General features: G+C 32.0%; 1 protein-coding gene and 1 long non-coding RNA gene across 2 annotated transcripts; both read right to left on the reverse strand.

Annotated features, from left to right (window-relative positions):
* On the reverse strand, positions 1-2247 carry LOC114306473 (uncharacterized). Its single transcript, XR_014347012.1, has 3 exons — positions 2021-2247; positions 1153-1498; positions 1-672 (listed from the first exon to the last, which is right to left on the reverse strand). It is a non-coding gene; the product is annotated as an uncharacterized LOC114306473 (long non-coding RNA).
* A 2826-nt stretch (positions 2248-5073) lies between these two features.
* LOC114306474 (uncharacterized) lies at positions 5074-12950 on the reverse strand. Its single transcript, XM_028251710.2, has 3 exons — positions 12631-12950; positions 6995-7144; positions 5074-5354 (listed from the first exon to the last, which is right to left on the reverse strand). The coding sequence occupies exons 1-3, from the start codon at positions 12946-12948 to the stop codon at positions 5292-5294; spliced, it is 531 nt and encodes a 176-aa protein (XP_028107511.2). The 5' UTR covers positions 12949-12950; the 3' UTR covers positions 5074-5291.
* Between the last annotated feature and the right edge of the window lie 10395 nt (positions 12951-23345).

Genomic DNA, 23345 nt, shown 5'->3' on the forward strand with positions numbered 1-23345 from the left:
TCAACAAAGTATTTGTTAGCTATTAAACGAAGCAGTTGAAAACAAAAGCCAAAAGTAAAATCAAGCAGTTCAAGAGCGGCACAAGCTAGTGCCTTGATATTTCACCCATTACATAACAATCCATTACAGACAACACAATGGAGAGTTTCTAAATCTGAGTCTAGGTTGACAATCCCAAGCAAACACATTATACAATACACTTTAGTCAGAGAAGTCTCCATCATGGAAGCCGTCTACACGATACGTAGGGCAGTAGTCATCATCATAATCATACAACATCGAACCCTCATCCTTGAATGTTCGGATGCGAGAAGCAAGCTTCAATATCTCATCATCACCCTCGTCGAAACCTATGCAGTGCCTAACATCAAAATACTCAAGTTCTTTGCAACCCTGCAAAATCATCACTAGGTTCTCCTTTTCCATGTATGCATGCCTTAGAAACAATTGCTTTATGTTTGGGAGTAGGGTGACAATAGCTGATGTTTCATCTTGCTCAACGTGGGTTCTTGCAATAGCCAATCCAATAAAGTTCTTGCAGTGAATGTTGATTTGGGCAAGGACTTCTTGCATTTGAAAGGTGCCTCCAAGCCTTAAAATCTCCAAATTTTTCCACTTGCTGATAAGTATTGGTATCTATAACATATGATCATCAGGTAGATACTGAGGCAGCTGCAAATCCCTCAAGTCAGGACACATGGTGAATAAAAAACAGAGCAAAGGTTACCAAAAAAGACTAATACAAAGTAATCCCTCATCTTCCGATGAAACTAGAAAGTAATTTTAAATCAGAGTCATTTAACGGACTTGGATCCACTACAATAATCCACCTTTGCAATAATCTTGCAATGATGGGTTAAGAGCCAAAAACAATTGCAAGGTAAAACCACCCTTAAACCACTCAATGATCTTATTTTTTGGCTCTTAAACCACCACTGCAGAGGATCCTACTCCCATTTTAGCTGTCCCTTCAGCCAATTCATGCAATTTCATTTGCTGAGTTTTTACCTTTCGAGTTTGGGATATAGACAAAAAGAGCCACAGTGGCATATTGTCAGTAAATCAAAACATAGAACAAAAATGGTGCTCTTTTATTTTTTTAATGTAATAAAATCAACTTAATGTAGTTACTTGTTAGTTTGTAGAACTTACTCATCTGCAACATAAAGCAATGCTTCCTCTGTGCAACAGTCCGAAAGCGACAGAAAAGTGGCAGATCTAGCACTACGCTTAACTACAAACTTGATGAATGCAGTGACAGACAATTTATCATATAATTGATATTTATTTAGCAATCTTTATATGGATTCATCATAAGACCATGAATCAAGTGAGATTTTAGAAAATCAAGTAGGCGCCAGCACAGAGGACTGAGTGTGGCTTTGTACCATGACTTGCACATGAAGGGAACATCCAATAGCAGTGACTCAATTCCAACTCTCCCAAACACATTCACCAAGCAATCCATATTCAAATCCTCCCATTTCCCTCCTTCTATCTACATCAATGTCAAATAAAGGGTAAGTATAAATATTATATTTCTCAAAATATAGAGAGAGATGAAAAAATTATGGCAAGGGTTATATCATGAGGTCTTGAAAAACACAACTTCATAGATAACAGAACTACAAAGTGAGTCGAAGAAAGCCCATTTTACAATATTTTTGTATGTGTGGAAAGATTGGAAGGGCTAATTTCTGAGTTTAAATTACGATTAAAAGAGAAATCAAACTATACAGTGAAAAAGTTAGATCACACAAAACCAAAAACAAATAAAGAACATTCCCAAAACAAAAAGTGGGTAATCTCTAATTGGCTTGTATAAACTACCACATAACAAAAAAACCCAATTCAACTACAAGCACAACAGGCAGACATAGAATCAGAAAATCAAGGGAAATCCAAAAAGAGGGATTAACAATGCAATCATGAGGTAACCCAAGCACCTCTGAAAGAAGTGTGGAAGAAAAAACACAGATTTATAAATTAATGTTGTTCTAAATTGATGAAGAATACCTACCTCTGACATGATGAAGATGAGTAACAACACAGTCTGCTCTGATTTTGATCACTCCGGGTGCTAGCAAATGCAGGATATGAAGAAGTCCATTTACAAACAGCAATGCATAGATGTACTTTTATTGATGAAGAAACAGCAATTTGAGAGCTGGATGGAGGAAAGGTATCACCTTGTTGGGGTCTTTCTTTTGCTTTTTTTCTTTTCTTTTTCTTTTCTACCCTTTTCCCTCCATATATATATATATATATATATATATAGATATATAATGCAGGACGGTTTTTGAATCTTTAATATATTTTGTCTTATTAGGATATTTGGATGGTTCAGATTTATTCAAATTATAAAACAATAGCTGAGATATGTTTTTCAAAAAATATCCTACAGGTATATTTCCTATTTTCCCGCTTCTCTCTCTTACTTTTTTTCTTTTCTCACACATCCTTCCATAATCTCATGATTCCACTTTTCTCTCTCTTTTCTTTTTATTTTCTCCCATTTTTATTTTTCTCTCTATTTGTTTATTTTTTTATTATTTTTTTATTTTTTGTTCACTTATTCTTATTCATATTATATGGAAAAGTCTACAATCCTAGAATTAGGAACCAGATTTTACTGTGTAGTGGAAATTAAATTAATAAATTTTATAATCTACAAATTAATAATTAATTATTATTTTTAAATATATTAAATACCTGATAGACTTCATAAATTTAGATCTCATATAAATCTTCAACACATTTTAATAAAGCAAGACAATTTTTGAATCTTTAACATATTTTTATTCTACTAGGACATTTGGATAGTTCATATTTGTTCAAATTATAAAATAATGGTTGAGATATATTTTTCAAAAAATGTCTTATATATAAATTTCTACTTTCCCACTTCTCTCTCTTACTTTTTCCTTTTATTACTCATCCTTCTATGATCCCATGATCCCACCTTTCCCCCTCTTTTCTTTTTATTTTTTTATTTTCTCTTTTTTTTATTTTTATCTCTATTTGTTTTTTTTTTTCTCATTTTTGTTCAATATATTTTACACATATTTCCATACAATATATGTATACCTGCAATACACTAGGACATTACAAGCATACATATAATTTTCATATAATTATATAAGAAAAAGCAATATTATATATATGCCCGTGAAAATTGTATGTATACTAGGCACATCTATCTATATATTATATAAGCAAAAGCGAGTTTTCGTGAGGAGTTTTGTGAGAAATCCAAAATTTTATAATAAATTTGTGATTTTATCAAATTAAAAAAAAATTTAAATAGTGTTGTGATTACAATTATATTCTAATCATAACATTATTTACACTGTGCCTTCAAGCACGGGCATACGCTAATATATATATATATATATATTTCAAATTATTTTTTGCTGTTAAAACAAAAAATGGTAATGACAAAAATGTGCATTGGAATGTTATTACAAATATATTAAAGTATCGATAATGACTTGGACCCCCTTTTTTTCCCACCCCATTGACCTCCTCTTCACCTGATTGGCTACTTTTTCTTTTTCTTTTTTTTTTTATTCCTTCTCCTTCAATCACCACCCGCCATGTGTCTGTTGGGGGGGGGAGGAGGGAGGGTGATTGGAGGGGGTCTCAATCATTACCCTTAAGGTATACATATATTTGATGCCATATGAAAGGATTTTAGAAATTATGTTTTTTATTATTTTGAACAAACTACAACCTCACATCTAATTTGATAAATACTTGCTTATATAATTAAATTGTTCAATTTTTGAAATAATCTTTTAACCATCAAATTAAGTTTCATACAATCTTTTTTCAATTGGACTACATGAACTAAAATAAATAACTATCACTAAGTAGATAAATTTGACAATTTTGATATGAAACCAAAAAAATTAGTGATAATTTAAGAGATCAAAGTGAAAATAATCTTTTCTATGCTTACTAACTATTTATTAAGACTTTGATTAACATCACGTTTGTTTGTTAAATTTATATTTTTTTTTTCACAGAAAAGGGTTGTCAATTAAGTTATGGATGTTTTGTTTCTTGATTATTTGGGAGGTCATAATTTGTAAAAATCATCTCTCTTTTTTCTATTTTGGAAAATATGGTGCTATTTTTTATAATCCCTAACATCTACATGTGTGTAACTGATATAAAATGTGAAACCCATGAGTTTGTCAATCTCTTCTGTGTCTCTTCTATTTTCATTATTTTACAAAAGAAGTGTTTGAAAAAAAAAAACACACACACACACACACATGACAGAGACACTACCCCTGATTTTGATTACCCCATTTCTTAGTGAAAGTTATAGTCAAAAGATGAAGAAATGAAAGGTATCATTTTGTGAGAGACTTGGAAGTCTTTCATCTTTCTTTTACTTTCACATTTTTTGTTCTCTTTTCCTTTCTACAATGCTAAGTTCCTTGTTTTTTTTTTTTTCATTAAAATAAAATAAAAAGGCATTGTTTTAATAATAATTTGATTTACTTTTAAACTTAAATTGTTGGATTATCTTTCCCTGACTTGTGTTGTTATAATGAAAATTACAAGAAGATTATTGCAGAGAAAAAATAACCAAATTTCACAATTGAGTAGATATATTGTAGATATACAACCATATTTGCTCCCAAAATCACCTATAAAATCTCCCTCTCCATTAGGTGGCATGATTAACAACAGTTAAAATTCAATGATCGTTATCCCATTAAATCAATGAAATGATAACATAAAGCTTGAGCAAAATATGAAAATATTTTCACCCATCCTTCCACAAGAAAGCCATGGAATAGAAAACATTTCAAATTGTTCTTGATATAGCTTATAAAAAGCACAAATTCAAGAACATATATTTACAAAATTGGAATCATGTTATTCAATGAAATTGCAGAAATGATTTAACAGAGAGAATACCACTTTTCTAGTGCTTACTTCTTCTTTTTTCTCTGATCCAATTTCTAATGCTTCCGTAAACAAATAGATTCTCTACCATGCAATGATCAAATGAATTCTAACATGAACCAAACAAAAAAAAAGTAAATAGAAGACATGTGAAGAACAATATCCAAAGTTTGTATCATATTCATATCAACCAGAAAGGAACACCAAATAGAAAAGTTAATCGTTTAAATGGAAGCTAACATTACAATCTTTCCATGCTTTTTCTCTCGCCTTTGCATTACACAGATCCAATAAAGTATATATCTGCAAGGGTTTTATTTTTGTTTTAAATTGCTATGTAGATTCCTTCTGGGACGCAGTCATTTGCCTTACAGCCCACCTCCATCTTGGTGCATCATGGCATCAATTTGATCACCGTCCCTCATGTTAAGCTGCTCAATCAAATCAAGAGTTAATCCACACAAGGCTACAAGCATGACATAAAACAAACTTTATCTACTTTCTAAGAACCGCCATTAATAACATGTCACCTTGAAGTCGACTAAATTTTATGAAATTGCGGAGACAGGTAGTTTGTGCCTAGAGACTGTGAATAGGCCAAACTCTTAGAAGAAATTTTAACTACTAAGAATTATATTCAACATTCAGTGAATAACCAACAAGTACCAATTTCAAATTATGCCAAATCAATGGCAACCACGACATAAATAGCAATGATATAGTAGGCAAACAACCATTTACGCGGAAAACCTTCCTCGTGCACAAGAGAAAAAGTAAAAACCACGGTCACACCCAACAGAAAACAAATCCACAATCAATAAAAAAAGTTTATAAGATTCAAAACCAAAGAACCCCCCCCCCCCCCCTATCTTGCAGTTTTTCTCGAATCTCCTCACTTTCATGGCTCTAAACTCCTTATACACTCTTGATCTGATAGCTCCATGGAACTCCTTGCCATGATCTTCATTCCTTTTGGCACCATTACACAAATTGCCGAGGGTGAAAATGTCAAGCAAGCGTGTGCATGGATTATTGTGCCAAAAATTCAGTGTAGTAATTTTTAATAAGATGTATAATGAATGAAGATCAAGTCCAAAAATTGATAAGCATGGGTTTCAATGACTTTTTCAGAAATATGATAAAAACAATGTGTCTCAAAAGTGGCCAATGTTTACCTTGGTCATTTTTGCCAATTTTACACTAAAGTTCAACATGTAAACTAATCTAGGGTCAAGCTAGGTCAACTCGTGCAATATTGAAAAGTGTCCCAAAAATGGTCTCCTAATGTTTTTTGCAACAGAAGTTTCACTTTTGCCCCCATATGTTGTAGTCATATAAAGGGAAGAAAGAATGCAAATGAAAACCAAATGCAAATGGAGAGCCTTGAACCCACAAACCTCCCCCAACCTGAGTTTTTATACTATGTAAAGTCACCAATTGTCTTGAAAGCTTAAGCTGTTAGGAAATAAGTCCAACAACGTCTATCAAGATATTCAACAAAACCAAATATCAACATTTACATGAGTGTGTTTAGTTTTGTGGTATACAAGTCGTTGTTTCTAATGTGGCAAAGTAGTAGACATAGAAAGTAAAGAAACCCTAAGATGCCAATTAGTTTAGCTGGTGACTGTAAGGTTTTAGTAGTCAAGTCTTGCCCTTGGTTTTAGGTTGGGAGGGTTATATATAGGTTGACACAGGGCTACCCATCACCATTGTGAACTTTTGAGAGAATGGACAGGAAAATCATATACAATATGAGCAATATAGGAACAGAACAGCAGCAGTAGTTCAGCTTAAGAATATAAGCACTTAGATTATATTAGTGTAAAACAGAATTATAAACAGATGGATAACTAATTAATGTCCAAATTAGTTTATTCTCCATGGATGCACTGCACAAATTAATTTTTACAGCCAAATAGGGTATTCACATGAAACACTAACAATAGGATAGTAAAACCAGTACATTGTACTTGTCTGTGTTTTGGGATATGCACGTGCAGGAGTGAATGTGTGTGCGTATGAGCGCACGAGAGAGAGAGAGAGAGAGAGAGAGAGATATGTGTTTTACATCATGGGGAGTTCGTTTTATAGGAAAGCGATCGCCTTCATAGAGGAACTCCACAGTCTTGTACGCCAAGTGTCGCTTTTGGCAGTAAGCCCGTAAGACCTTCAGCAGCATGGTGTTAGTTTGGATCCTGAAAAACACCTCAACGCCATCCTACAATCATGTGGGCAAATGAAAACATAAATACCAAAGGAAAGGGCAAAGGAGATGAGAAAATAGAGTATTACAGCACATTTGAGGAGTGAATCTGAAGCCAATCTAAAGGTAGTCTAAAAACATTTAGTAGAGCGGTGATTTAAAAGCCTGAATCCAAGCTTTGACAGGCTAGTTCAACTTAAATTGAGCAGTGTGGCAGCCGAACACGTCTGTCTGACTGGATTGAATTTCAGCTTGCAAATCATTTTTCTAAGAGAAAGATCATGGATTGAAAAAAATATATTTTATTTCCTTGAGGTCACAAGAAAATGTGTCATCATAGATTTTATTTTTTTATTTATTTTTTTTTTGGGGGGGGGGGGGGGGGTGGCGCTACTGAAATCACAACATCTGTAAACAATTCTTTGCATATAAAGCATATGATTCTTTGTTGTGGTATAGCAGTAAACAACACATATTTTGAAAAAGATGATAAGCATAATTAAGCATTATAATGCAAACATGTTAAAGTGGTTGAGGAAACTTTGATATTTTAACTTGATTCCTTGCACAAGAGTCTTCTCGAGTTAAATGTGTAATTAAATAAATGAATTTTTCATCAACAGACAAAAAGTAGTGTGACTATTTTTATGCCGCTTTCTATTTATTCCGCACCTCAATGATACCGCAACTTTGAACCATGGTCAATGCTCGTGAAAGTCACTTATTTAGACAAAACATTTTAATTAGCCAAATTTGAATATTTTATAATATTTGTGACCCCGTGTGGTAGCTAGGTTAGTCTCTTGTAAAATATGGTTACTGGTTTTATCCAAAAAATTTTTGATTATTGATGAAAATTTGCCCCAGCTTGGCCCTGATCCCGTTCCCTTGCCCATCCCATGTGGATTTTCCTGACCTGATAAGAAAACAAGGAGGGCAAGGCATTTGCCTTTCCCGGGCTGTTTTTCCCACCCCAGGGGTAGAACCAATGAAGGCCTAAGACCATCTCCAACGGTGAATCAGATTCATCACCAGATTTGAATTTGATAAAAAAATAACACTTTTATCTCTCCAATGGTTTCACCAATATAATATCAAATTAAGAATCAACCAAACCTTTCACCAAAATGAAAACCTGGAGCAGATTTCACCAAAATACTGTGCGTTTACGTTGGAGGTGGCCCCACCGGACAACTAGCCGGTTGTCCCACCGATCGTCCGGCTAACTGAACAATTCTCAGAACATAGCCATTGTCTACTTTCAAGTTTTGACTCCTCTCTCCCTCTCTCTGATGGACACACACAGAACTGAGGCATTGTATGTGAAGGCTTTACATTTAATTGGGTTGCAGAAAAGTTAGATAAAAGAAAGAGAGAGATTGGAGCTCTTTCTGAACAGGGGATTCAAATCGGTTTCTTGTTTTTCTGAACTCTTTTTTTGCTACATTTCGCTGAATCAATTTTCTATTGTATTTTCTTTCCCAATCTTTTTGAGATCTGGGTTTTGGGTTCCAGGGTTTGAGGCTTTGATTTTGTCTCTATATTGGGTTTTTTCCCAATTCGATGGTAATGTTTTGACTTTCGAATTTCAATGGGTTTGGGGTTTTGTAATTCCATGAATCTTTTGAATCTTGGGTCTTGAATTTCTCTGTGTTTTGAGTCTCTCTTTTTTTTTCTTTTTTTCTTTTTTACTTTTCTCCTAATCCTCTTTTTTTCTTTTTTTTTTCACTTTCCCAAAATGTTGAATTGGTCCACCAGTTCACTGATTGAACCCTAAAATCTGTGGGTAGATTTTATCCTCTTCTTCTTTTTCTTTTTTTAACTTGTTTTTCTTCCTACATTTCTGGCTTCCAAATTTGCTGTCTTAATCTGGCTTGAACCCTTAGTTACTGGATTTTCAATGTAGTCAAATCTAGGGTTTCTATTTGATCTAGTTAAAGATCAATGAGAATTGAGAAGAGCAGAAGAAGAGATGGGTCTTTCAATGCATCTTTCACAATGGAAGCCAATTTGTCATTGTGCTGCTCTAATCATGGACAAGAAGACCAGAGAAAGAGATGGGTCTAACCATTCAACAGAAGAAATCAAGAGAAACCCATCATTTTTGAGGAAATTGCAAGAGCACAAGCTCAGGGAAGCTCTTGAAGGGAAACAAAATCGGAACAGAAATGGAAGGGGAAAAAAAAATTCAGTGGCATAACCGGTCGTCCGGCCGGTCATCCCACCGGAAGTCCCTAGGCATTTGATGCAAGCAACAGTGTTCACCGTTGGAGCAACTCGTATCAAATTGAAGAAAGAGCCTTTTTTTTCATCAGATTTGATCAAAAAAATAGTTGACCGTTGGAGATGCTCTAAGGGACCCATGAATACGAAAAGCATCTCTAATATATCTCTTGTAAAATTATATTAGTGTCTCTTCTAAATTATTTTAAGGTACCCAATAATTTTTGTTTTTCTAAAAGAACCCCTTATATGATGTTTTAAAAAGAGTGTAATAATATACAAACATAATGCTTGTACAAAAATTGTATACATAATGAGTTGAGATTTTGTGATTCCTTCATTTTCAATCAAAACATTTACTATTATCTTTATAATTTCACAAATGTCATTGACACATCGTTCTGTTAAATTTTTTTATATGAATTTTAACTAGGGCATTTAGCCTAGTGGTTGTGTAACAGTATGAGATCTTGGGTTCAACTTATATGAGAAATAGTTTGATACCATTTATCGTATTTGATTTATTTCGCTCCCATTATGAGAGTTAAAAAGTGCCCCTCCTATATCAAACTCCTAGATCTGCCACTGCCCACCCGCACCCGATTACATTAATAAATACCTTTTGTATGTATGTAGTTTACTAGCGGCAGATGCATCGCAGTGTGTATGCAACGTTACACTTGATTTTTTTATTTTTTTTAATGGTTTGATGATTGAGGTATGATTAGAAGAAAACCATTTAACAATTTTAGGTAGTTTGATGAATGAGATAACCCTTTAGCAATTAATAGATACGATAATTGAAGCCCATTTTTGAAAGAAGAAAAAACAAGCTGACACCGTTCACACCAAATGATTTTGCTCGTGTATCCAACAACCCCATCCCCACCTCAACAAGAAATGAGGTGGGGATGGGACACCACAATCCCACCCTTACCAAACTCCTTTGAGCATTGCATAAATAAATGGTTATGGATATAGATTTGATTACGATTCAAATCAATTCAAAAGGCTCATGTTTGTCAATATATACAAGACCAATTTTTCTTTCTAAAGTTTATATAGTCTTGGTTAAAATTAATAACCATATTACTCGTATCTAATTATGATTTAATTAATCTATTGCTTGATTTCACGATACCCAATTTCCAAATGACTCTCCTTTGGAAAATCGGGTGAGAATAATTTAACTCACTAGAAAAACAATATAAATTAAAAAAATAATAAGATAAAATATAACATATAAATTATAATTATTATTATTATTATTATTATTTATAAAATTATAAATAAAAATATCAAAAATTCTTTAGGATCCGGGGTTGCTGCTGCGAGGGGCTCACAGCAGTTACTGCTGTGAGCCGAAACGACGTCGTTTCATTCATATTCAACCCAAAAAAAAAAAAAAAAAAAAGGAAGGAGAGTTTGGGTTTTAAGAGGCTTGAACCCAGACAAGTTGGAAAGCAAAAGAGACCTCAACCACTGTGCGACGTACTCTCCTCTTTGATATTGTGGATATATATTATATTTATTACAATGTTTATTCCAACAGAAAAAAAAATTGACAACCTGCTATTACTACCATCTCTATTCCAGCATAAAAAAAAAAAAATTACAATCTGCTATTACTCCAATCTGTGTTTCAGCATTAAAAAAATATTTACAATTTGCTATTATTACAATCTGTATTCTTGCAAAAAAAAAATAAATTACATTCTGCAGCCATAATAAAGCTTATAAAATAAAACACAAATACAATGAAACATAATAACAGTGATTTCTCCTTAAATAAATCTTGAATTGATATCCAATTTGTATAATTTGATGCTCTATTGTATCAAACACAAATAAAATAAAACATAATAACAGTGGAAAAGATTTATTTTGTTTAATTTAAATATTCAAAAAATTATTTTAACAAACAAATTTAAATAATTTAAATATTCAAAAAATAAAAATAATTTAAAATGTTAATATTTTAAATTTAAAAACAACTTTACACTCAAATCGTAAACAAACACGTAAAATAAAACTCAATTAATAAATTATTGTTAATAATTTATGTATTTTAAGTTCTTTTTTTTTTTTTTTGCAAATATTTTTTCATGTGTTTTTATTTTTATTTTAATTTTCGGTGAAATGATAAAAAGTGAGGTTTTATTTTATTAGGATGTGTATTTTAAATAATTTAATTTTAATTTACTTTTAAATATTTAATTTAAATTAATTTAATTTAATTTAATTTGAATTTTATTTTAATTTTAATTTTAATGTTATTTTAAATATTTAAATAATGTAAATAATCTAACAAATTTATTTTGCAAAAAATTTAAATATTCAAAAAATTATTTTAACAAAAAGATTTAAATAATTTAAATATTCAAAAATTTTAAATAATTTAAAATGTTAATATTTTTAATTTAAAAACAACTCTACACTCAAATCGCAACCATACATAAAATAAAATTTTATTAGTAAATTATTTTTACAATTCATAACCAAATATATAACTTGAAACTCCATACTACTTTTAAAATTCTACACTCAAATCATAACTAAATACATAACAAAAATATTAAAATTTTTAAAAATATTTTTATAAATAGAGTTTGAATTTATTTTTATAAAATATTTTAACAAAAACCAAAAAAATATTTTTAATTTTTTTTTTTAACAGCCCAGCTTTGGCTTCCCAAACGGTGCCTAAATAGTATAGTTGTTGAGGTCTCTGTTGCTTTTTCAACTTGTCCGGGTTCAAGCTTCCAAAAAACCAAACTTTCCTTCCCTTTTTTTTTTTTTTTTTTTTTTTGGGTTAAATATGCATGAAACGACGTCGTTTCGGCTCACAGCAGTAACTGCTGTGAGCCCCTCGCAGCAGCAACCCCGGATCCAATTCTTTAACCGAGTTCTACCCAAACGAACGCTAGACCCAACAAAAATTAATAGTTTATATTCCGGCACACCACCATGGCATGAGCACAAAAGGAAATTTGGCTATATCACACCCAAACAATGGATTTAATCTTTTCTTCTTCTTTTTGTGATTAAACATCCAATATAATCAACATAAATACATTTCCGACACGATTCAAGTACAATTATGGAGAATTTACAAATCAAATAAACTTTTCAAAAATAACTTCACACGGAAAAGTTAATGATTTTAATAATTTAAAATAATAATAAGAAGAAGAAGAAGAAGAAGAAGAAGAAAGAGTAAGAGAGAGTTGAAGAAAGAAACAAGATAGAGAAGAAGAGAAAAAGAAATGAACACGCACCTGACCCTTGATCTTGATATCGATGACTGAAGATGACTGGTCTATGGACCTCTTCCTGCTTTTTTCTTGCTGGGGATGACCATCAACTTCGAACATCTTTTCCTTTTCTTGCAGCATACCAGACCCACAAGACATTTTCTCGGAGGGATTTTCCCGAGAAAAAGAAAGATGAAAGAGATAGAAACGCTTCCGAAAAAGAGTAGAGAGTTCAAAAAAAGGCAGGGTCCTATGAAATGATGATTTGCCAATTTGGCTGCGGCTGTCACTTTCACACCTGGGTCTTGGACATATGAAATGATGATAGCGTTTTGTTTGCATTTTGCCTCGCTTTTTGTCATCTTTTGGCAGAGAACTAAAATAAGGTTTGGGGTTAAAATATATTAAAAAATTAATAAAATAAAATATTATACTTAAATTATAATTATTTTTAAAAATAAATAAAAAATTCAATTCAAACGAAATTTTTAATCTCAAAATAAAATAATTAAAAAATTAAAATGTCAGTTCACTTACCAAATGAATTTTTATGCTCCGTTTGGGAATAACTTATTTGAGTGATTTTTTGATTTTTTGGTTAAATATGAAGTACGAAAAATTAATATATTTGAAATAATTTTTTATTTTTTTAAGAAAAGATATGCAAAAAGTAGAGAAAAATAAAATATTTGACTTTTGAATTTTACACTAAAATATTGAGTTGCCAAACAAGACCTTAGTGGCTCTTTGGAAACTCTTTAGTTTTATTTATTTTTTAAGTGATTTTTATTATAAATTATATTAATAGGGTGTTTGAAATGATCTAAATAAATCATCGTTTAGCATGGGATTATTAGGTTAAAATAGTCACAAAAAGAAAAAATAGAATAAAAAATCAATAAGATAAAATATTACGTTCAAATCATAATCATTTCATTTTATATCTCACAAAAATCTAAAAAGCTCAACCCAAACAAGGTTTTTTAACCCCAGACTAAGCCTCGTTTGGGAACAAATTTTTTTAGTAACTTTTTTACTTTTTGGCTAAATTATGATGTAAAAAACTAGTATGTTTGGGATAACTTTTTAGATTTTTACGAAAAGATGTATAAAAAGTAAAGGAAAAAAGAAATCTTTGACTTTTTGCTATAAATTTTTGGCTTTTTAATTTTTTTTAATGACTTTTTGACTTTTTAGCTAAAAAAGTCACTTGACAAACGAATAAATAGCTAAAAAACTAAAAAGTCAACCCACTTTCTGAACTAAGCTAAGGGTTGGTTTGGGAAGTGGGTTGGTTTTTTGGCTTTTTGGTTATTTTAGTCTGAGCTAAAAAGCTTGGTTTGGGAAGGACTTTTTGACTTTTTGGCTTTTTTAACTTTTTTTGTGAGAGAAGAGTGTAATGATTATGGATTGGATGTATTGTTTTGTTTTTTGTGATTAAAATAGCATATTTTGTCTTTTGTGGCTAAAATAACCAAAAAAAACTCAATCTAACTCTTCCCAAACGGAGCCTAAATATATTTTTGGACTTTTTACGAAAAAAACGTATAAAAAAGTAAAGAGGTGAGGAGTATTTAGAATTCTAATTTTTTTTAAAAACTTTTTCAAAAAATATCAAAATATTTATAATTTTAATATATATTTTCCAATACAAATCATAGTTTTAGTGACTATTTTAATATATTTTTAAATAATTGCATCAATTTTACTGCTAAAGAGTAGTTGTATTTTTACAAATTTTTACAAACAGAATTTTGGTGAAAATATCATAAAAGATATCTTATTAATAAAATTATCTTTTAAAAAATGAGATATGAGAGGCACAAATATCTCACTTTTTTTTAAAGAGATATAAAGTCATTCTAGTGCAACAATTACCAAACGTGACTTATAGGTACAAATATCTCGTTTCCGTCAAAAAGATATTAAGCCACTCTAACGCAATGGGGGTAGTGTAATACAAACAAACTTTTCTTATAAATTGATGTATCACCTAGAATATTAATGAATTGGAGCTTATTTGGCATTCCAAGGTTATATCACTCCATGCCATATTAATTTATAAGAAAAATTTATAATTTTTTTTATTTGTATAACATTTTCCACCGTAATAATCACCAAACTTGTCCTATCCTTAAAGAGATACATTTAAATCATCAAATGTGTATGTGACTGGATTTTGTGAATCCATCATTAAGTTATAATCATTGATTACTTCAAATTATTTCTAATTGCCATGATCCACGCAGCTAGCAAAAATAGAAAGGGTGGTGGTAATAATGTTGGGAATATATGTTTTCACGGACTTTTATGATGGATAATTGGCATAAATATTTTTTTAAATAGATTGTTAAGTTAATAAAATCACACAAATTGATATTAATATCGTGTGTGTATATATATATATATACATTTACAAGTGCCACTGGAGATTTAATAAGCATATGCAAGATCATATTTCTGATGTTAGTCTATTGACTAGAGGTCTATAACTATATGTTGGAAATTTTAGTTTTTATATGCTTATTTTGGGTCAATTTTGAACCCAAAATTGAGTGGAGTCCACATGTCTTTTGAGGTAAGTCTAGAGAGGTGACGTGTTCCTTATCTCATAACAAGTCACACGGTGAAGACGGTTCGTCAAAACCATTTATGAGTAAATGGTAACTTGACGTCGTTTTCAGGTTCGTGTAATTGACATTTAAAAAATTAAAATGTAGATTTCTTTGAAATGTGTTGTCCTACGTTGAAACTTTAAGAGAGCTTTTGTGAGTATATAAGCTCTTAGTGTACTAACTTGGGTTGGGCTCCAAGGAGCATCCCAAGTTTGTAGAAGGAAAAAATTATGGACAAAGTGAACCTTAGCCCAAACCACCACACGCGCGTCGTCCGACCGGTTGGGCGAGGTTGTGGGTCGAGTCGGTTCTAATATTAATTTTTTGGACAAAATTTATTTAAATTTTTAATGAAATCAAATTCAAATTTTGTGCCAAAAATTGAATTAATTTTCTGTCCATTTTTATATCCTTCAGTCCGAAATTTCCAACTGGTTAACTATTGGAATCTGCTCATAACTGTTGCAGTTACATAGATATAAACTGCACAGTTCAGACAGATCTGTTGAATTTTGGACTGCATCCGTTCATTCAAAATCTACACCTGTTCGGTTCAATTAAACCTGTTCGGGCAGATTATTTTGCCTATAAATACCAGCATATTATTCCAATAGTTTGGACATCCGAAAACAATCTGAAAGTTTTATTTTGCTGTCTAGTTTTGCTCCTTTGCATAAATACTCTTCATATTAGTTTTTAGGAAAAAATTAAAGTGAGTATAGAACACAAGGTTTTTGTTCGCCGTACAAATTGTTTGAAGTGCTACTACAATTTGTAAAAATCATTGTATCCTGGAAGATAGATGTCATTTCTGTGATTTTACAAAATAATATTTTGGTTAGAAAAACAAATAGTAGTAATATATTGTTTGACAGATAGTAGTAATATATTGTCTATTTTCTTTGACAATTAGTAGTAATATACTAGTGTCATTAACAATTCAGAATATTTATTTGTAGAATTTTGGTAGAAATTAATTTTGATTTTCTAAAATTATTTCTGAGTGTTCGTTAATTAAAATTTTGTTTCAGTATTTTAATTATTAAAGTGTTACAAAAATTTAATTTTCTATGTGGAATTAATTTGGTTAAATAAAATTTTATTTTATTTCCAAATTAATTGAAAATATAAGTTACAATTATTGTTTCTTTTATTTTACAGAATTTAATTCTGTGATTTTGGTTTAAATTTTCTGTGTAATATATAATTCTAATTATAACTTTGTTTTATAATTTAGAATTCATAACTACTAAAACTGGTCAAACTAATGCTCAAACAAGTACTAGTGTGGTGGCTGCAATTGCTCCAACCCCTCCTCCTGTTATGACTGTGCTAGTCAATCACGGTGAGAAGCCAGAGATTTTCTCAGGAACTGATTTTAAAAGATGGCAACAGAAAATGTTGTTTTATCTTACAACTCTTAACCTGGTTCGTTTTCTCCGAGAGGATGCTCCTATTTTGAAAGAGAATGAAACTGACTGGCAAGTGGTTGCTGCGGTTGATGCCTGGAAACATGCTGATTTCCTTTGCCAGAACTACATTTTAAACGGACTTGACAACACATTATACATCGTCTACAATCCTATCAAGACAGCAAAGGAACTTTGGGAGTCTTTGGAGAAAAAGTACCAAACAGAAGATGCTGACTCAAAGAAATTTGTGGTTGGCAAATTCCTGGACTTTGTGATGGTTGATTCTAAGACTGTGATCAGCCAAGTTCAAGATCTCCAACTCATTCTGCATAACATTCGCGCAAAAGGCATGTCTCTAAGTGAATCCTTCCAAGTTGCAGCCTTAATTAAAAAATTACCACAAGGCTGGAAGGAATTCAAGAACTACCTCAAACACAAGCACAAAGAAATATCTTTAGAAGAATTGATTATGCATTTGAGGATTGAAGAGGACAACCGCAATTCTGAAAAGCGGGCTGGTAAGCATCCAATGGAGTCTAAGGCAAATGTGGTGAAACATGCTCCAAAAAGAAACAGAAATTTTCTAGAGAAAGTTCATCACAAGGCTCTAAAAGGGGGAAACTAAAAAGTACAATTTTAATGGCAAATGTTACATTTGTGACAAAGAGGAACATCGGGCCAAAGATTGCTGTAGCAAAGGCAAAAGCAAAAGAAGAACAAGCAAGAAGCCTACTCAAGCCAATATAACGAAGTGGACAAAATTTCCAATGGTGTTGATGACATAAAATTTTTGCAGTAGTTTCCGAGGCAAATCTTGTCAAAAATCCTAAAGAATGGTGGGTGGACACTGGTGCTACTCGCCATATCTGTGTCAACAAAAAAATGTTCACATCTTATTCTACAGTGGACAACGGTGAACAACTTTTTATAGGCAACTCCCAAACTTCTAAAGTTGAAGGACAAGGAAAGATTATTCTGAAGATGACATCTGGAAAGGAACTCACTATCAACAATGTGCTGCATGTACTGGACATTCGCAAGAATCTTGTTTCCGGATCTTTATTGAGTAAAAATAGGTTTAGGCTAGTTTTTGAAAGTGACAAGTTTGTACTTACCAAAAACGAGATATATGTAGGAAAATGTTACATGTCTGATGGCCTTTTCAAAATGGATGTAATGACTGTTCTACCCTCTGTTATTAATAATAATACATCTTCTTCTTTCTTGCTTGAGTCTTCAAATTTATGGCATGGTAAACTTGGACATGTTAATTATGGATCTTTGTGTATATTAATTAATATGGAATGTTTACCTAAATTTGACATTGATTCAAATCATAAATGTGAAATATGCGTTGAGCCAAAATTATCCAAAACTCATTTGAAAGAAGTACAGAACCACTTGAATTAATTCATAGTGACAATTGTGATTTTAAATCAATTCAAACTAGAGGTGGGAAAAAGTATTTTATCACTTTTATAGATGACTATACTAGATATAGTTATGTTTATTTAATTCGAACCAATGATGAAACTTTGGAAACTTTCATTCAATATAAGAATGATGTTGAAAATCAACTTAGTAAAAAAATTAAGAAACTTAGAAGTGATAGAGGTGGTGAATATGAATCACCTTTTGGTGAATTTTGTAAAGAACATGGAATAATTTATCAAACCATTGCTCCTTACTCACCTCAGCAAAATGGAATTGCTAAAATGAAAAATAGGACTTTAAAAGAAATGATGAATGCCATGTTAATCAATTCTGGATTACCTCAGAACTTATGGGGGGAAACAATATTTTCTGCTAATTATATACTTAATAAAGTATTCCGAAAGAAAGTAGATCAAACACCTTATGAATTGTGGTATGGGAGAGTACTATCCTAAAAATACTTAAAAGTGTGGGAGTATTTGGCTAAAGTGGCTATTCCCAGTCCTAAAAAGGCTAAGATAGGTCCTAAAACAATTGATTGCATTTTCATTGGTTATGCCATGAACAGTAGTGCATATCGGTTTTTGATTCATAAATTAGAACATTCTGAAATGTATGTAAATACTATTATTGAATCTCGGAATGCATCTTTCTTTGAACATGTATTTCCGAATAAGATTGGACAAGAGACTAAGAAAATATCTTTTGATGCTATTACTAGCCAGGATCAAGAACATGATCAAGAACAAGAGCATGAGATAGATCAAAATGAGGAAGAGGAACTTAGGTGTAGTAAATGTGCTAGAACCTCAAAATCTTTTGGTCCAAATTTTCTAACATTTTTGTTAGAAAATAAGCCCTTAACTTTTAAAGAGGCTATGTCCAGTCCCAAGGCTCCTTTATGGAAAGAAGCTGTAAACAGCAAAGTTGAATCCATCTTGCAAAATCACACTTGGGAATTGGTGGATTTGCCACTAGGTTGTAAACCTCTTGGGTACAATTGGATTTTCAAAAGAAAAATGAAAGCGGATGGATCAATTGACAAATACACGGCAAGACTTGTGGTCAAAGGTTTTAGATAAAAAGAAGGTCTTGATTATTTTGACACATACTCACCGGTTACTAGAATAACATCCATTAGAATATTAATTGTTATTGCATCGTTGTACAATCTAGAAATTTATCAAATGGATGCGAAAACCACTTTCTTAAATGGTGAGTTAGATGAAGAAATTTACATGGAACAACCAGAAGGATTTTCTGTTCCAGGAAAAGAAAAGAAAATGTGTAAATTAGTTAAATCATTATATAGTTTAAAACAAGCGCCAAAGTAATGGCATGAGAAATTTGACAAAACAATGATGTCAAATAGATTCAAATTAATAAGTGTGACAAATGTATTTATATTAAAAACATAGACAAAAGTTATGTCATTGTATGTCTTTATGTGAATGATATGCTCATCATAGGTAGTAATAATGACATGATTAAAACTACCAAGAAAATGTTGAATAAACATTTTGACATGAAGGGCATGGGGATTGCTGATGAAATTATTGGTATGAAAATTACCAAAACATCAGAAGGTTATACTTAATCATAATCTCATTACATTGAGAAAATACTTGACAAATTCAGCAAAGATGATGATCATCTTGCTAGAACACCTGTGGATGTTAATTTGTTTCTTTCTAAGAATGTACAAGAGAGTATTTCTCAATTAGAGTATGCCCAAATTATTGGAAGCTTAATGTACTTGATGAACTGCACTCACCCAGATATAGCTTATGCAGTAAGTAAATTAAGTAGATATATGAGTAATCCAGGAGTAAAACATTGGAAAACAATTATAAGGGTTTTAAAATACCTTAGATTTACTCGTAACATTGGGCTGAATTATACTAGATATCCAGCAGTACTTGAAGGGTACTGTGATGCAAACTGGATATCGGATACTAAAGACTCAAAATCCACCAGTGGGTATGTCTTTGGTCTTGGTGGTGCGGCTGTATCTTGGAAATCTTCCAAATTGACTTGCATTGCTAGGTCTACTATGGAATCAGAATTCATAACTTTAGATAAAGCTTGAGAAGAGGCAGAATGACTTCGCCACTTCCTTGAAGATATTCCAATGTGGCCAAAACCGGTGCCTGCTATATGCATACATTGTGATAGTCAATCAGCAATAGGTAGAGCACAGAGTCATATGTATAATAGTAAATCACCACACATTCGTCGTCGACATAACACCGTAAGAAAACTACTCTCTAATGGAATTATTTTCATTAAATATGTAAAGTCTAAAGACAACATAGCGAATCCACTAACCAAAGGGTTAGCAAGAGAATTAGTTGAGAATTCATCGAGGGGAATGGGACTTAAGCCTATTAAATAAGAGTTACCACAACGGAAACCCAACCTAGTTGACTAGAGATCCCAAGATCTAGGTTCAGAGGGACAACCAAGTTATGTATGACTCATAAGGATCACTGGAGAGTCAAGCTCCTATCCATTTCTATGATGAAATAGTGATGTCTGTAGCATTTTAGGTTAAGTAATGCTTTTAATGATTTTTTTATCTAGGTATACCTAGTGGAGTATGACAAGATACTCTTCATAAGAATCACCTATATGAGTATAAACTGAGCCGGTTCTATGAGATTTGTGAAAGGTTAAATTCTGTAGAACACTCATGAAAAACCAAGTTGTTCAGGGCCCAAAATGAACACAATAGTGAAAACTAAACTGTGTCTGGTAATATACTGTGTGAGTTCTATTGTCTTGGTTTACACAAACAGTTGAATAGTTTAAGACATCATGTTCACTAATTAGCTAGTAAATCCGATAGTGCCTCACAATGAAAGGTTCAAAGCCAAAAGCTACCAATCCTTTGCATAATATTTCCAATTTTTGTACTCTCTGTAATTAGACCATGTTGTTGCATTTTCTCTTCATCAAATTCCATTCATGTGAGGGATTATTGGAAAATTTGGTTTTTATAGGCTTATTTTTGGCCAACTGGCCCAAAATTGAGTGGGGTCCACACGGTTTTTGAGGTGGATCCAAAGAGATGACGTGTTCCTTGCCTCATAGCAAGTCACACAGTGAAGACGGTTCATCAAAACCATTTATGAGTGAATGAGAACTTGACGTTGTTTTCAGGTTCATGGAATGGACATTTTAAGAATTAAATGTGGGTTTCCTTGAAATCGATTATCCTACATTGAAACGTTAAGAGAGCTTTTATGAGTATATAAGCTCTTAGTGTACTAACTTGGGCTGGGCCCCAAAGGGCACCTCAAGTTTGTAGAAGGGAAGAGTTATGGACAAAGTGAACCTTAGCCCAAACCACCACACGTGCGCCGTCCGACCGGATAGGCGCGAATGTGGGTCGGGTCGGTTCTAATATTAATTTTTTGGACAAAATTTATTTGAATTTTTAATGAAATCAAATTCAAATTTTGTTCCAAAAATTGAATTAATTTTCTGTCCATTTTTATCTCCTTCAGTCCGAAATTTCCAACAAGTTAACTGCTTGAATCTGCTCATAACTGCTACAGTTACACAGATAGAAACTGCACAATTTGGACAGATCTGTTGAATTTTGGACTGCATTTGTTCATTCAAAATCTGCACTTGTTCGGTTCAATTGAACCTATTCGGGCAGATTATTTTGCTTATAAATAAATACCAGCATTATTCCAACAATTTGGACATCCGGAAATAATCTGAAAGTTTCATTTTGCTGTCCAGTTTTGCTCCTTTGCATAAATACTCTTCATATTAGTTTTTAAGAAAAAATTAAAGAGAGTATAGAACACAAGGTTTTTATTCGCCAAACAAATTGTTTGAAGTGCTACTACAATTTGTGAAGATCATTGTATCTTGGAAGATAGACATCATTTTTCCGTAAGCACCGTAGCGTGGCGAATCTGTCTTAAGGACAGAGTATCACACACTCGACTTGATCTTTAAATATTTATTCGGTTTGACAAAATAAATTCGGTACGTAATTTATTTATTTGTTTGATTTGTTTCAATTTATTTATTTTACACAGAAGATTTTTCCAACACTATACATACAAGTTTATTGTGAAGAACTTCTCATCAAACAAAAGTAGAAAGTGAAATAAAAGAGCATAAGTGTTTTGGAGGTGTGGGGTTCCAAGATTTAGGGAGCAGTAGGCTAAAAGAGAATTAATATTCTACTTTCAACTTCATAAAATTTTCCCGAGTGCTATGTTAATTTACATGTCCTATGTATGTATGAAATGTTGGTGTGCTTGGAAATGGGGTGTAAGTTTAGGTGTTAGTATGAATAAGTGATGCTACCTTGTATTTTCTGCTGATTTCATGACTATCACTCTTGGAAAAATATCAAACTTACTTCTTTTTCAAAACTGAATGTAGGGGATGATCTTTGAGGTGTTTAGAGCATGTGACATTTTTGGTAGCCCCTAATTAGACGTTTTTATAGTCTACAACATTTTCTTAAACAATCCAGCCCTGTGTTTCTAGAAAACAGACCATTTCGTGTATTTAAAAAAAAAAAAAAACAATTCTAGAAAAATCATCTTAGGTTGGTTCTTATGTCAAAACTTATCATTTTTAGCCCTCTTTCCAAGAAAATTTATTTGAACAAAAGTTATTGGATAGATTGAGAGAAATGCTCATTTTCCTAAAACTGTGTCAAATCTGGACAGAATATGGCTTATGGCCTATAGCTAAAAAATCTGGTTAAGGTTATGCAAATTCTGAAATTGGGAATGAAAGTAAACTTATTATTCTATGTTTCTGTTAATTTTCAAAACCTAAAAAGGTCCAAAATTATTTTTACCGACCCAATCCTTTGGCTCCTACTAATCTAAAATCTGCTAAAAATGTGTTACTTTTTTGTGTTAAATGTTCCTGAGTGCTAAAAAGCATGCCAAACGTTGTTTACTTGCCTTACCATACTTGTATGTATTAATTTGTTATATTTCATCCCATATATTTGCCTCATATTCATGTATATTATCACAGTTAGATGTTGGTTTTGATGTTGAAATACTAGGTGAGCAAAATGGCAACTTGATAGCTAAGGATTTTTTTTTTTTAATTGTTGTCATGCAGAGTTTTGGTGTTGTTCTAAAGATAATAGATGTCTTGAAGCTAAACAAATAAAATAGAAGTCTTCTAGAAATCCACATTTTGGTACATGTGTTTTTGAATGGAAAACTTTCCCTCAATCACTAATTTCTTATTTTTTGTTTTGAACAGCCAAGAACACTAAATTTGG

Source organism: Camellia sinensis, chromosome 12 (assembly GCF_055761805.1).
Source record: "Camellia sinensis isolate YWXY chromosome 12, ASM5576180v1, whole genome shotgun sequence".
Taxonomy (NCBI): Eukaryota; Viridiplantae; Streptophyta; class Magnoliopsida; order Ericales; family Theaceae; genus Camellia; species Camellia sinensis.

What these genes read in the sequence shown, in the direction of transcription:
- LOC114306474 (XM_028251710.2), bottom strand. Translation starts at nt 12,948, where the DNA reads ATGCAAACAAAACGCTATCATCATTTCATATGTCCAAGACCCAGGTGT. An exon ending in ATATCAAGATCAAGGGTCAG is followed by an intron (nt 7,145 to 12,630) that starts GTGCGTGTTCAT and finishes ACATGATTGTAG; the next exon opens with GATGGCGTTGAGGTGTTTTT. An exon ending in TAAAACGAACTCCCCATGAT is followed by an intron (nt 5,355 to 6,994) that starts GTAAAACACATA and finishes TTGATTGAGCAG; the next exon opens with CTTAACATGAGGGACGGTGA.